The sequence below is a fragment of the Seriola aureovittata genome, chromosome 6, assembly GCF_021018895.1.
Source record: "Seriola aureovittata isolate HTS-2021-v1 ecotype China chromosome 6, ASM2101889v1, whole genome shotgun sequence".
Lineage (NCBI taxonomy): Eukaryota > Metazoa > Chordata > Actinopteri > Carangiformes > Carangidae > Seriola > Seriola aureovittata.
The window spans coordinates 2,209,035-2,222,828 of record NC_079369.1 but is presented as its reverse complement, the minus strand read 5'-3'; the positions used below and the strand labels follow the sequence as shown (position 1 = coordinate 2,222,828).

Genomic DNA, 13,794 nt, shown 5'->3' with positions numbered 1-13,794 from the left:
GAAATAGTCTCTTCATCAATTAAAAATTCAGGAAAAACTTCCATCAACGTATTGTGTGATCACAATACTGTGTGCGTTGCTACTGTTAAAAATCATACCAGACATGCTCCATAGTGGAGGTTCTACAGTCAGCCAGCCTTTCAGTAGGTTGTTCCCTTCATTTATTACAGTTTGATTAAATCTAAGGTGCAGTGCTGAGAGTTGGACAGATGAGGGCACCACATACCATTTAATTCAGCATGTTTGACCTCAGACTGTATGACAGAGTGGAACTGCAGCTGTACTCAATGTAACGTGCAGATGTATGTGTTTGTTCATATAAGGTTTTATTTGATATATATTTTTATTATAAGTAGGCCTACATGATAACCATATTACAAGAGCAAGTAAACTACAATATATTTAGTGCTTTTTACGACGTGGCTTCAGCAAAGTCTGTGTCGTCAGCATGACGTAATGATGGGACACCTGAGAACTGCAATGGCAGCTGTGGCTAGAAGAAGGATGATTTGGTTTGTGGCCTATCTACCCTAACTACCCTATCAGCCCTATCTATCCCTCTAACTACCCTATCAGCCCTATCTACCCCTCTAACTACCCTATCAGCCCTATCTACACCTCTAACTACCCTATCATTCCTATCTACTCTATCAGCCCTATCTATCCTTCTATCTATCCTATCCACCCCCCCCTATCTACTCTATCAGCCCTATCTACCCCTCTATCTATCCTATCTACCCCCCTATCTATCCTATCTACCCCCCTATCTATCCTATCTACCCCTCTATCTATCCTATCTACCCCCCTATCTATCCTATCTACCCCTCTATCTATCCTATCTACCCCCCTATCTATCCTATCTACCCTGCCACCCCATCTATCTAAGTGGTGATTCGGCTGATCTGGCTGGCTAGGCGGGTGTTCCCTTCGTCCTCCACCGGTCCCCAAGGCCCGAAGGCCGGTGGAGGAGGACGGGGTGCCCCCGGCGGACTTCCACCCATCCATATGCCGGTAGCTGCGCTCCCCAGCTACAAATAAATAACCAGTTTGAGGTCCTATATACAACCTCGGTTCAGCGAAATCCGTGACGTCATCATGAGCAAATAATGACCAAAATTCCAAGGGCCATTCTGGTGACTTGTTACGTGACAATCGGTCCACCGACGGCTGTGTGTTTGAAGTGCTCATGGCCCCCACCGATGGCCGTGAGTCCACGAGACTCTCGGTTAAACAGCTTGTTGGTGAGGGACTCAGCACGCCAGCACGTGCTGCACCTCAGTATGAGGCACGTGCTGAGGTGCAGCATCATATACTGTAAATAAAATGGACGTAGGCTGAGGGGCTGAGAAGGGAAGCCAATGCGGAAGTGACTTTAAGTGCAATACCACTGATGGCCACTAGGGGCGGGCTCCAATACAACCATTCAATAAACGCTAACGTCTCTAATGAAATACTCAGTCAATCCATTATAAAATCCGGTGTTCCGGTGGTCCATTTGAAAATAATCATCTAATTGATGAGATATTAGGCCTTAAAATCAAGTATTTTGGAGAGGGTGCCTGTTTGATCGACATGCCTGGTCTGCAATGATCGATAAGCTGCATGTTGTTATGTGAATCGTTAGAGTCACTTGTGTTAAATTGCTATTGTTTTCTCTTCATTTGTCGGTAGAGGAGGAATTTTGCAGCGACAGTTTCCCTCTTAGTTTTTTAGTTTTAATGAGTTTTCGGTTCACAGTAATTATGGCTCTTTCTTCGGCACTAACAGACTGGAGAGACGCTGATATACAGTTTTATTGGTAAGTAAATGTTTATTTTCTGAACGTCCTACAGTTTTAACGTGTATGATGCTCCTTAAAGGCTAGAGTGTTTTTTTCCTACGTGTTTTGACCGGACAACGGGAGACAGTTAACATCCAAATATATATTAGACTTAATGTGAATTACGGATGTACTTTGCTAACCTAGCTAGCTAGCTAGCTGATAACTTCGTGTTTGTTATGCTAACCTTACCTGGTCCCAAACATGCAAACATTTGCAGGACAAGGAGAAATATAGTTTGACAATTAACTCAGCATCATGTTATTAGAAAAAATCAGTCACTGATATGATTTTCCTACATGCAGTAAAACATTCAGGTTCATCTCATTAACGTATTTTCTGTCTCCTGATCTCGCTGGTATTGTATTGTATTGAGAACAATACACAATGTATAGAAGAACATTATCTTGTAGGGGTTTGTCATTTAATACTGTAAATTCATACACAACAGTCCTGAACTGAAGCAGACTGTCCTGACAGCTGATATATGTGTGTGATTAACTGTGAATTACCATGTCTGAACTAAACTTACTGTCCCCAATGGACAAACAGCTGTCGGTTGACCTAAGGTCTAGGGCGCCTGTTCCCGCCCCCAAGACCTCGGTCTCCCCCTGACCACCAGCTTCCCGCGTCTCCTCTGGGAAAGTCAAATGACCAGTGACTTCACGTTTGACGTTACAATGTACGACACAAACTTTGCTGAAGCCACGTCTGAAGAAGCACTAATATATATATTAGTATCATCTGATTGGTTCTGATACATTTCATACAGGTTTTAATCTTGTTCAGTTATTTAACTGTAGTCGTTAAAAGTAAATAAACATTGTAATCTTGGGGGAACTCGTCCTGATCCTTAACTTATAAATATATAATAATATTAAGTGTTTTGCTTCTAATAGCACTAGAAATGTTTAATTAAAATAATCTTCTTCAGTCACAACCATATGACTTTAATAGACCATTTTCACAGTGGACACCTTCATCTTTATAGGAAAAAAAAACAGGTGTGACTACCATAACATCACTGATGGTTCTATTGTATTCAAGTATTTTATAGTGGGCATTTACCATCACACTGTAAAGTCACCCTGGCTTTGTTGTGAGAGGCTGTGAGGTTGTTTGCAGGATAGTTCTATTTGTTCTTTTTGGTTTTATTTGCATCAGGTTAAAAGTATCTGACTGAGTGTGACTTTGTGGCACCTGCTAAATCAGGTCGAATAGAGGAGTAAGGTGAACAGCTTTGATGGAAAATATATTTGTTTTGCTGTAAAGTTTTCAAAGAACAGAAAACCAAAAATAGGTGTAAGGTCGTCAGTGATTCACAGGTATTCTGAGTAGGACTGGGACGATTATCCGACGTAATCGACGTTGTCGATTATAAAAATTATTCGACGTGGAATTTAAGTGTCGACGCGTCGTGTAAAACCACACAGGGTAAATGTTCATAAAACAAAACCGGAACTTTCTAATGGGACCGTTTATATCCATCGTCTTTGGTTTTAACCCGGATACAAGCGTAGCGCACGGACTGGGACAACGCGGTGACGTAATTGAAGTCATTGACTACGTGAATGATTTGCGTCTGTGTAAATCTATTTGAACAACACGGCGGCGTCTACCAGCAGCACGACGGAGCGTGTGGAGCAACACGCGGCAAAAAAGGCTCGTGCACGGTCCTCCAAAGTTTGGGAATACTTTAATCTTGACACCAACAGTGCGGTAGACTGCAGACTCTGCAAAGTGCATCTGGCATATCTCTCTAGCGCGACAGTCATGCACGAGCACATAAAGAGGAAACACCCTGGTGCAGCGAGTCAAGATGTTGGACGGGGCAAATTGTTATATTAAATGACTAACTGGAAAATAATTGCAATAAAATTACTGTTAGGTTAATAAAAAAAAAAAATCGTTAGATTAGTCGAATAATTGAAAAAATAATCGCTAGGATAATCGTTTAAAAAATAATCGTTTGGGACAGCCCTAATTCTGAGGCTCCTTTCATGCTCCATTGGCGCTGATAAATATAGCCGTACATTACAAATTTAAGGAAAACCTGAACAATCACATTGACATAAGTATTCAGACACTTTGATATTTAGCTCAGGTTTCTCCCATTTCTTTTGGTCATCTTTGAGATGCTTCTACACTTTGATTGGAGTCCACCTTTGTAGATTCAGCTGATTGGCCAAGACAACGCAGGAGAGGCTCAAGGACAACAAGGATTGTAAATGCAACATCTCTGGAGATCCTGAAAAAGCCCCCATCCAACCTGACAGGACCTGAGAGGATCTGCAGAGAACTGCAGAAAATCCTCAAATCCAGATGTGCAGAGTTTATGATGTCAGACTAAATCACTGGCAACGGTGCTTCAACTAAGTACAGCGTAAAGTGTCTGAATACTTATGTCAATGTGATGTTTCAGTTTATACATTTGAAAATTTTCTCAAATTGTTTTTCACATTGTCATTATGAGGTATTGAGTAAATCTGATGAGGGAAAAATTAATTTATTTGAATGATTTTCACATCAGGCTGCAACATACAAATGTGAAAAAAAGTGAAGAGGCGCTGTAACAAGAGTCAGGCAGCCCGTGACACATGGTTTGCTCATGACTTCAAATGACCAACACATAAACAATGCTGGGACTTTACATTCCAGTCTGTTATTGAAAGAAAAAAAACTATTGTGGAATCATTTCTGTTTGACTTATTGACCTGACTTACATTTTTTTTGTTAGAAATTATGCAGCAATCCCGAGAGGTCCCATATAATTTAATGCCAGACATCTTATCAAAGTGTGACGCTGTGTGAAAACGTGCTGTAGAGACCTCTTGTTATTTACTTAATACAGTAAAATATCATCCTATTAAATGTCTTAATTATGCCACATTCAGTGTTATTCTTTACATCTGTGAGTGGTCACTTGGCTCATCAACGTATATGCAGATCAACATGACAGCTGTTCACATCAGTCTAAGTGGAGGCAGTGGCGGTTCACTCCTGTTTAATTTTCCACATCACTCTCTCCATTAAATGACAAAGCTTGTTTAAGATAAAAACAAAGTAAAACAACACTTTGACAGTACAGTCAGTCAGTTAACACTTTGCTGATTATAAATGGGTCAACTAAACAAGGGGAGAAGCAGATTTACATACGAGTATAGTTTTAGTGAAAAGAAACAGTTTAACTACAGAAAACACTACGTACTTGGTGTCATGTTTCTCTAGTTTTTACTTTTTCAAAACCCAAAAAAAAAGGGAGCCAGGATGTACATTTGCAGAGGCTTCAAATTCATCATCACCCCTCATTGTTTTCTTTCTCTGAAGGATCGTGTCCATTTAATATAGATGGAAATGGAAAAAACAGGAGCAAAATTACAGTTTCATCCAGAAACATTTTTAAGTGACACAAAGTACAGCAAATGGTATTCCCAGGATAAAGTGCAATAAAAAGGAGACGTGACATTTTCAGGAGAGCGTTGCTTGGCAGGATCACTCTCCAGAGCGACAGCAGGCTCTGAAGCCACACTGCAGGTTCTGGCAGCCGCTGGCCGTGTCTGCGTGAGGACCTGGAGAGAGAGACGCCACACAGTGGTCATCTACTGAACTGAAGATCGTGGCACAAGGGAAAAAGCTTAAACAAACCCTCATATCCACAATATTCTTATATTTTTTAGTTGTCATATATTAAATAAATAAAATGTACAGCACACACACAAAGATCTGTGAATACTGAAGGCATATACTGGCTGCTGTAACGCCCACTTACCTTCCACCTCAGCAGCATCAGCTACTTACACTAGGACACATGCTATGCGAGTGGGGTTAGTAATGTTGCCACACAGTGTGATGGGTCTACTCACAAATGATTTCTATTCACTGTGACATAAACATTAACACGTCAGAGATCTTTGTCTGGAACATGAGCGTGTACGATGTTGTGTTTCAGAGGGAAAAAGACCCCTAACAGTTTCTCTTGTGTTACCGTTGATGTTGTCGCAGTAATAGAACTGTTCATCATTGAGGGAAGGACAGGCTGACACCAGCTCCTGCAGCCCCACCTCAGTGATGAAGAGGCAGCCGGACAAGTTGAGATGCTCCAGGACAGGAAGCCCTCCACGCTGAGACAGAGCCCTGAAACAAACACAGTGCAACAGAACCTCATTACAGGTACAACAACAGTGGGAACATCTAGATGAACACTGATAATCATGTCTTAGCTCAAGAAGAGCAGTACTGTTTACTATAGCCAACCTAATGTACAAAACCTCTCTTTCCCTAATAAACTGGATTAATAATAACTGATGGAAACTACTTGATGAGCAGTTTATGTAGCCGTGTGGACGATCTGGCCAAAAGATCATGACAATCTTTTTCAGTAGAATCACTATCTACAATCTTAATCACAGTCTGCATCCTGTTTCCACTCTGATTTTATTGTGATAGTCCTGACTGGAAGTTGTGATTCGTATCTTTCCGCCCATGTTGATGTTTTCTTCTTGCCGCCTTAGAATGACTGCTCGCCACTCTTCTTCACCCACAACGCTCTTTACAAACCTTTTTCTAAGTTCATGTGGAATATTTGTAAGTGTTTTGATTTGAAATTTTAGTTGCTGCTGACCAGCTGGCCCCGGCTCATCCTGCTCTGTGTTTCCCTGTCTCTCAACAGACTAACCCCACCATGTTGGACTGCAGCTGGTGACGGTGGTTCTTGTTCTGCTCTGGTGAAGAACTGGTACATTTGCAGCTACGCCAAACTCACAGAGGCCGCAAAGCAGACTACCGACAGCAACTGCAGTTAGCGGACTAGCTGTTTAACAGTTCACAATGTTCGCAGCGATTGAACTTTTAAAATGAAATATCCAAAACCTTTTAAGGATGCAATCTGTACGATTCATCTGAAAAGTAGATCATATGACTAAGTAAGATCGTCTGTGATATAAGATCATCAGATCGCCCTACTCTATTTATGAATAACACTGACGCTGGATCTCACCCAAACTGTGTGAGAGGGGCTGCAGGGAGCAGGAGATTAGGGTAAGTGGCAGAGTGTTGCACAAATGACTCCCACATGTTATTACACCATCAGCTGGTTCTGATAATAACTAGACTTGCCACTAAAATGTTGCTTTAAAACTGCATCAATGCGGTCTGACAGAGTGTGGTATTTTACAGCTGATCACACGACTCAGATAAATCACATGGCTGCATCACATTAGTTTCTAAAGATACTAACTTCCAAATAAACCAATGTAAACGCACATTAGTTTGGAAAATCTTGCAAATTCGAGTATAGAAAAAGTGTGTCAGTTTGTTTGAGAAACAAGAATGCATGGTCTTTACCTCAAGCCCAAATCAGTGACTTGATAACATCCAGAGAGACTGAGAAATCTCAGTGAGCGTTTTGCCTCTGACCGGTCAGTCCTGTTCTCAGGCTCCCGACACTGCAGGCCCCCAAATGAGGAGCATTTAGTCCGAAATTCTGCAGTGATGTTTCTGGTGGTGCCTGACTCACACTGGGGCCCTCCAAAAGTCCTGAGGGCCATAGCACTAGTGCAGCAGGTGGAGTGACCACAGAACATTTCCCCAGACATGGCATACTGCTGATGAAAATAGGAGGTGTTTGAGCCAGTCCTGTGCCCACGCCTCCTGCTCCTCCTGCAACAGCACGAGCCCCCCACAAGCTGCGTCTCAACAAATCTCTCTGCGTCAGGAAGAGACATCCCGCCACGACGGCTCCACGCTGCAGCATCTTCAATATCAGCAAGGTCTGAGGAGTCCAGTACCCACACCCGTGTGGGCTTGGAGGCAGAGCCCCAACGGCCAGTCCCCTGCTTGAAAACAATGGCCTGCCGCTTCCGTCCCAATGGATGTAGGTTTCTCTCATCCATGAGTGTGATGGGTACTAGGGAGCTTTTAAGGAGCTTGGCTCGCCGTTCTAAACGCTTGTCAAAGCAGTTGGAAGATGTGAGGTCGCCCAGACCAACAGACAGTTTCTTCAGGGTGTAATCAGTGATCTTCTCGCACCCCGAAAAGTCCAGGTGCTCCAGAGAGAGACACGCCCCAAGAGATGACCAGCTGCAAGAGGGAAGATCGAAGGAACATGGTGGTGAGTAATGAGTTTTCTGTAAAACTAAATCTTAATCCACTCTGGATCTGGTACATAAACTGTGTCCATTATCCCACAGCCACTGTGCATTACCAGAAATCATTTAGGTTACCATCGTAATGATTTTTAATATTTACCTGTCAAATGCAAAATCTGTAACATCAGTCTGGGTCAGATCCAGATGGGTAATATTGGGGCAGAGACTGAGGATTTGACGGACCTGAAAAAGGACAAAAATATAGTCAACATTCATTGTCAAAAGATCGTTTTGTTCAACAGGCTTCATAATCAGGTGCTTGATAATTTCAGTGTGAAAATAAAGATTTTGCACAACATACCATTTTACTTGACACTGTAGAGCTGTATGCCAGAACAATGGACTTGACAGACGGACCCACAGCTGGCAGAAGGTTCTGGATAATCCCATTCAGCAGCCTCTTCTCTCGCTGAGCTGTGCTAATTGCCAGGAAGCCCACAGTATGGCCCGACACATCTGACAAGACAATGAACGATAACATGTATGAGAAAATCTTAATATAGAGCCAATTTGAATCATTACCTTTATAGAATGGACTACTGGGCATTACCAAGTCACTATGCTGCAGGTATGTTTACCACCTGAGGTCTGGAGACCGCACCTTTCTGACTTTAGTACAAACATAAAAGGTGGATTGAGGAGACCGGTTTCACTACAAGAGCATGTGAGAATATGTGGAACGGTTTTTGTGAGGATCTTTGGCAAACACATTTAGAGTTTAATCACGATATGATTTTATTACCCAGTCTCAACAGGATAGCCAATCAGATTTTTTTAACTGGAAATGTCAAACCACAGTTAATGAAAACTAATATTTGTAGACTTTTTTTAGATGCACAATCTGCACAAGGTTTTTATTACATAAACCTCCCTTACAGCTGCCACTGTAAACACATACTTGACTGTTACATTGGAGAGTATTAAAAACATTCATTGCTTTTTTTATGCCACACACTGGTGATTTAATAGTTTGCCAACGTGAATGGGTTTGAAACTAGTACATCCAAAATTACACCTTTTTGGCAGCTTCCTTCTGAAAAGGACACTGCATAGTGCAAGTGCTACATTCATACTGGTTGTACAACATTTTTAAAATACTGTTTTCTTAACAGAGGTGTAAAGTCAAAGCCTCACCTGACTCATCAACATCAGCATCCTCATCCCACTCCTGATAGGCCCGACCCTCATTCTGCCGACTCTTCACCCACTCGTCATCTGGCTCCTGGTCAAACTCCCCGGGTGGGCCACTGTAATAATCACCTATATTTGAGACAAACATTTATCATCACCACATACAGTGAAGTCAATTACCAAACAAATGTGATTCTAAATTGCTGGGAAAATGAAAATGAGCAGCCTACCTCTGGCCCAGCGCACAGGGTACAGGTGCCTCCACAGAGAGCCGGTCTTGGCCAGCCCTGACCAGGAGCTGCACACCTGACTACAGCGACACAGATCTTCAGGGCCCAAATAGTGGAACAGCCTCAGCAAGATTTCTGTGGGGAGCTGGGAGATGTGGGCTGAAGAATCCTTTTTCTTTTCCAGTTCTGAGGAAGAGGACAATTTATCCTTTCATGAAGCTAATGACATAAATTGTTAAACATTGTACTACTTACACTGGATTTTTTTTTCAAGGGAGATATTTGAGCGAAGGCAAAGCACAAGTGTAAATAATAAAAATGAATTGACTGAATTCCATTTAGCTGGTTCAGTCTCAGGCTCTTAGTGTGCTGCATTCTGCTGCCTCACTGTCATGGCGCACTGCAACACTTGAATGGAACAAATGATGGTTAACATTATTAGTAACACCTGGGCTTTTATGACAAGTCAGAAATGTCAGAAAAGCTAATAATCAGGATATTACAAATGACCTGAGCCCAAAATGATATCTTCAAATTTTGACTAACCTCCAGTCAAATACCTCAGAGATATTAAGAAGAAAGTGAACAGATCTTGACATTTTAGAAGCTGGGACCAGCACTTTTGGTTCTTTGCCGAACTACTGATTAAATATCAAAACTGTCATTAATTGTTAATGCCACAATATAGTTTGTATTACTCTTCTATGAACCGACATTTGAAAAAGGGTACAGTCATGTGGCTTTCTTCTTCTCTGCCTTCTGTACACAGACAAACCGGGAGGCTGAGTCATTCATTTACCGGATGAAACCAGTTCAAGGAATGCTCAAACTCAACTCGACTCAGCAATGGTAATAAACACTGGTGATACTGACAACTTAAGATAGTGCTGCTACGCAAAAACCTCAAATCAGGTATTAGGAAATATTTAAGATCACGATCCTGATGGTCACGTTTGTGAATATACCCACTCACCATAATCTGTCTTCTCGTGATCAGCGTATTTAAAGGCCTTTTGCAGCTCCTCAGCCTGGCTCCACAAAGTGAAGCCCTTCAGCACCTCGGCGGCACAGTCCCATTGCTGTTGGCTGCAGTGTTGTGCTATCACCTGTTTTTTGATGTCCTTGAGCTCCTCATATGTGAAGTACTCCATAAGCATAGGCTGAAACACCTGCAAACAATCTCCTTAGTTTACAAACAGCTTGAAACAGTGCAGTTCACTGGGGTATGCACAAACACATTTTTAAATAAGTTTCCTCACATTAATTGTCCGTTTTATTTATGTTGTTTATGAACACAATTTAGTCTTACCCATTCTTTGGCAAATCTGTTAACTAAAATATAAAATATAGAAATATGAACATCTTGTACCTCTTCTTCTTCCTTCATGTGGGGCAGAAAGTCCTGTGTGAAAGCTTCTAGCTTCTCCTTCAGCTGCTGGGCATAGTTAAGCTGCTCATATTCACTCTAAAAACACACAACAATTATTAATACATAGAATCTCTTAAAGAACATGGCCGTTGACACTTCTTTACAATCCCATCTACAACATCTAGTAGTTCTTGTAGTTTTTTTTCCACAATTAATAATTAAGTTATGTGATCACCCATGTTTTGCAGTAGCTGGATTATGAGATGTGGAAATGATGTTGTATAACCTTGGCAGAGCTTATATTCCAAACTGTGTCTTTAACAAATGTAGAAAAATTCAATATGTTATTTTTAAAAATCTCAACACAGTATTAATTATGTCAGGGGAAACATCTTTTCCTGTAGACAGAGAGCAGGACCTCAATCCAAAGCTAAAAAAATGTTCCTTTCTGCTTTGTAAACTGACTGAGGCAGAGCGGAAGTAAAGATTTACACAATTGCATCATTCTGGACAGCCCATTTTTTTTGGTTTGCCCATGGCTTGAGAGAGAACAATAACGCTTGTCTCCTGTTAAGCAGATCACAAAAACAACCCTCCCTCTATTACACAGTCCAGCTTACTTCTTTCTGCATTTGGCCATTTTCTTAATAAGTTAAATCTCAAGTTGTAACCACAAACAATTGTGACAAACACTTGGTTTATGTAATTGGATGCTACAATTTGTCTGATAGCTTTGGTGTAAATTACTTTACATTTAAAAAGAGATAGAATATAATTTCCTGTCTTTATAATTAACATGTGTACATGAAAAATAACCATTCTGTTACTGCCATGTTTGTGTGGCTAACATAATAGTTATTTTAATGACAGTGTGTTACCCCACCATTGAGTAACAAGTATCAGCTGAAGTCATATGATTTCCCCTTAAGTAAAGCCTAGTATTTTATCTGTTGAGTCATTTATGTAAAAGGTGCAACAAGTGCGATACAGGCTCATGACAATAATTATACTTTTAAACACGGTCGCACGATTACCTTAACACTGTGCAGCCCTTTTTCAAAGAGGGACAACATCTCTGAGAGTTTGTTGTCGGAGTGCACATCGTACACGGTGCAGCAGCGCTGTTGCAACAGGCCAATGATGTACTCATTCTCAATCTGTTCATGTATCTTGAACTCCTTAAAGGTGGCGCACAGTGACTGAAGGAACGAGCGGAAATCGTTGTTGTTGGAGAAGTTGGTTTTTGAGAGCTGTGGGAAAATAAACAAAAACTGTCAGACGTTTATCATTAAACACCATGTGTGTTTATATGTAGATTCGTGAGATAAACATGATCATTTATACTTTCTGCTGGTCGCGTTTCATCACAATGGATGATGGTTCGTACATAAACGCAAAAACAGCAGCTGAGGTAACGTTATGGCACAGAATGTAAACTAACATTACAGCAATAGGCTATATTACGTTACCAACACCCGCTGGGTATTAGCTGGTGGAGCTAGATCTGACACGTTAGGTCCATCCAGGAGATTCGTTATACCTGTAAAACCTATTGTGGGAACATTAGAAACTGCAGTGTGATACTTAAACCATGTTGCATAACAAGCTATGCTGCAAGTTATTTAAGGAGGCTAAAACTGTTAGCAAGCTTTAGCTGGGTAGAAGATGGGTTGTTTATACTTAATAACAACATAATAACATAATGGATGCCTCAAAGTACTGGCTAAGTAAACACCTCCATGTAAAGCTAATTTCACGTTCATAAATCTAACCACAGAGCTACCAAACGGCCACAATGTAGTCGTGAGACAATCATCCGATAGTTGCATCTGCTTCGGCTGACTCAATCCGAAGTGCTACAGACACAAGCTAGCTAGCTAGCATGCTAGCTGGCGTTGACTCGTCCGTTGGCCACACACCGATACACATTCCTTTGTAAATCTCAAAATTAACCCTCCGACATTTATTAATACACACCTTATCGCAGTATAAGCCCACCAGCTGCTTCATTCGCCAGTGTGGGCCAGTGAAAACATCCACCTCGTCCGGAAAGGGAGCCATCTTCACACTGAACCACAGTGCGTCATCTGCACAGGCTGCGATACAATCAAACAAGGAGGCGTGTCCGAGCCGCTCACGTGACCACAAGTTATAAATATGGGCTAATTTATCCAAGGCACAACAGCACAAAACTGGTCTGGGGTCAGTGTTTGAATAAAAGGTTATAGAAATTTCACTGTAACTGGAGTGGATATACGCCCCCAGATCAGTAAACCTGTTTTGAAGAGTTTTATAAAACACATAAGTTTGAAACACACCAGTTTACATACTGTCAGATTTTCTATAGTTACTTAAGTTACACAAATCTTGTTATTTTAATTGTTTAATAGGTAAGAAGCATGTATTGCTGATAAGGCAGTTCTGTATCTGTAGCTACAGGCCAATCTGTAGTACTGCACACATGACGTGAATCATGATTTTCTCATATTCAACAAGTTTGTCATTTACTATACATACAGTATACCGATGTTATGCTTATTGCCTTTTCAGGGTGTATTTCATATTTTTCATAACTGTATTTATGGTCTCTCTCTCTTTCTGGATAGTCATTGTCTCTTACTTTTATTGCATACTTTTTTTTTTTATTAAACTTTCAATAGATCTAACTTCTAATTTAAATTTCTACTAAACATGTTTCATGCATTTAATCAATTCTGTTCTTACCCTATTGTTTTTTATTTTCTATACTAAAATTGTGGCTTTGTGAATTAAATTTCAAGAGAAGTTTAACACTAAATATTGTTTTCAAAAGATCTTCTTTGCTTATTATTAGCTATTAGTCTGATATTTATTTATTTAAGTAAAGTGAAACTCTATGTTTTTTAAATCAATAACAAAATGTCGCCAGAATAAAGTACAAACATCTACCTAAATTACGAATAAAATGTAGTTCAGGAGGCCAAAACCACAGTCGCCACACTTCCACGGTCGGCTTGTGGTTGCTATGGAACGACAAACGTCCACAGCAGCAGCCCCATTGGGGGCGGAGACTTGGTCCGTCATTCACCGTGGAGGAAGATGACTGACAGCGGTGTGAAC

At 41.0% G+C, this 13,794-nt stretch overlaps 1 protein-coding gene and 1 long non-coding RNA gene across 2 annotated transcripts; both read right to left on the bottom strand.

Moving 5' to 3' along the window:
• Positions 1-323: 323 nt before the first annotated feature.
• LOC130171182 (uncharacterized) lies at positions 324-656 on the bottom strand. Its single transcript, XR_008828095.1, has 2 exons — positions 619-656; positions 324-588 (listed from the first exon to the last, which is right to left on the bottom strand). It is a non-coding gene; the product is annotated as an uncharacterized LOC130171182 (long non-coding RNA).
• Positions 657-4,309: 3,653 nt separating this feature from the next.
• On the bottom strand, positions 4,310-12,806 carry fbxl5 (F-box and leucine-rich repeat protein 5). Its single transcript, XM_056379158.1, has 11 exons — positions 12,673-12,806; positions 11,730-11,945; positions 10,696-10,791; positions 10,300-10,495; positions 9,327-9,512; positions 9,100-9,225; positions 8,267-8,421; positions 8,066-8,148; positions 7,163-7,897; positions 5,805-5,953; positions 4,310-5,388 (listed from the first exon to the last, which is right to left on the bottom strand). Exons 1-11 carry the CDS (start codon positions 12,754-12,756, stop codon positions 5,312-5,314), a joined length of 2,103 nt encoding a protein of 700 aa, XP_056235133.1. The 5' UTR covers positions 12,757-12,806; the 3' UTR covers positions 4,310-5,311.
• Positions 12,807-13,794: the final 988 nt, after the last annotated feature.

What these genes read in the sequence shown, in the direction of transcription:
- fbxl5 (XM_056379158.1), bottom strand. Translation starts at nt 12,756, where the DNA reads ATGGCTCCCTTTCCGGACGAGGTGGATGTTTTCACTGGCCCACACTGG. An exon ending in AAGGGCTGCACAGTGTTAAG is followed by an intron (nt 10,792 to 11,729) that starts GTAATCGTGCGA and finishes GTGTGTTTTTAG; the next exon opens with AGTGAATATGAGCAGCTTAA. An exon ending in TGCTGATGTTGATGAGTCAG is followed by an intron (nt 8,422 to 9,099) that starts GTGAGGCTTTGA and finishes TTGTCTTGTCAG; the next exon opens with ATGTGTCGGGCCATACTGTG.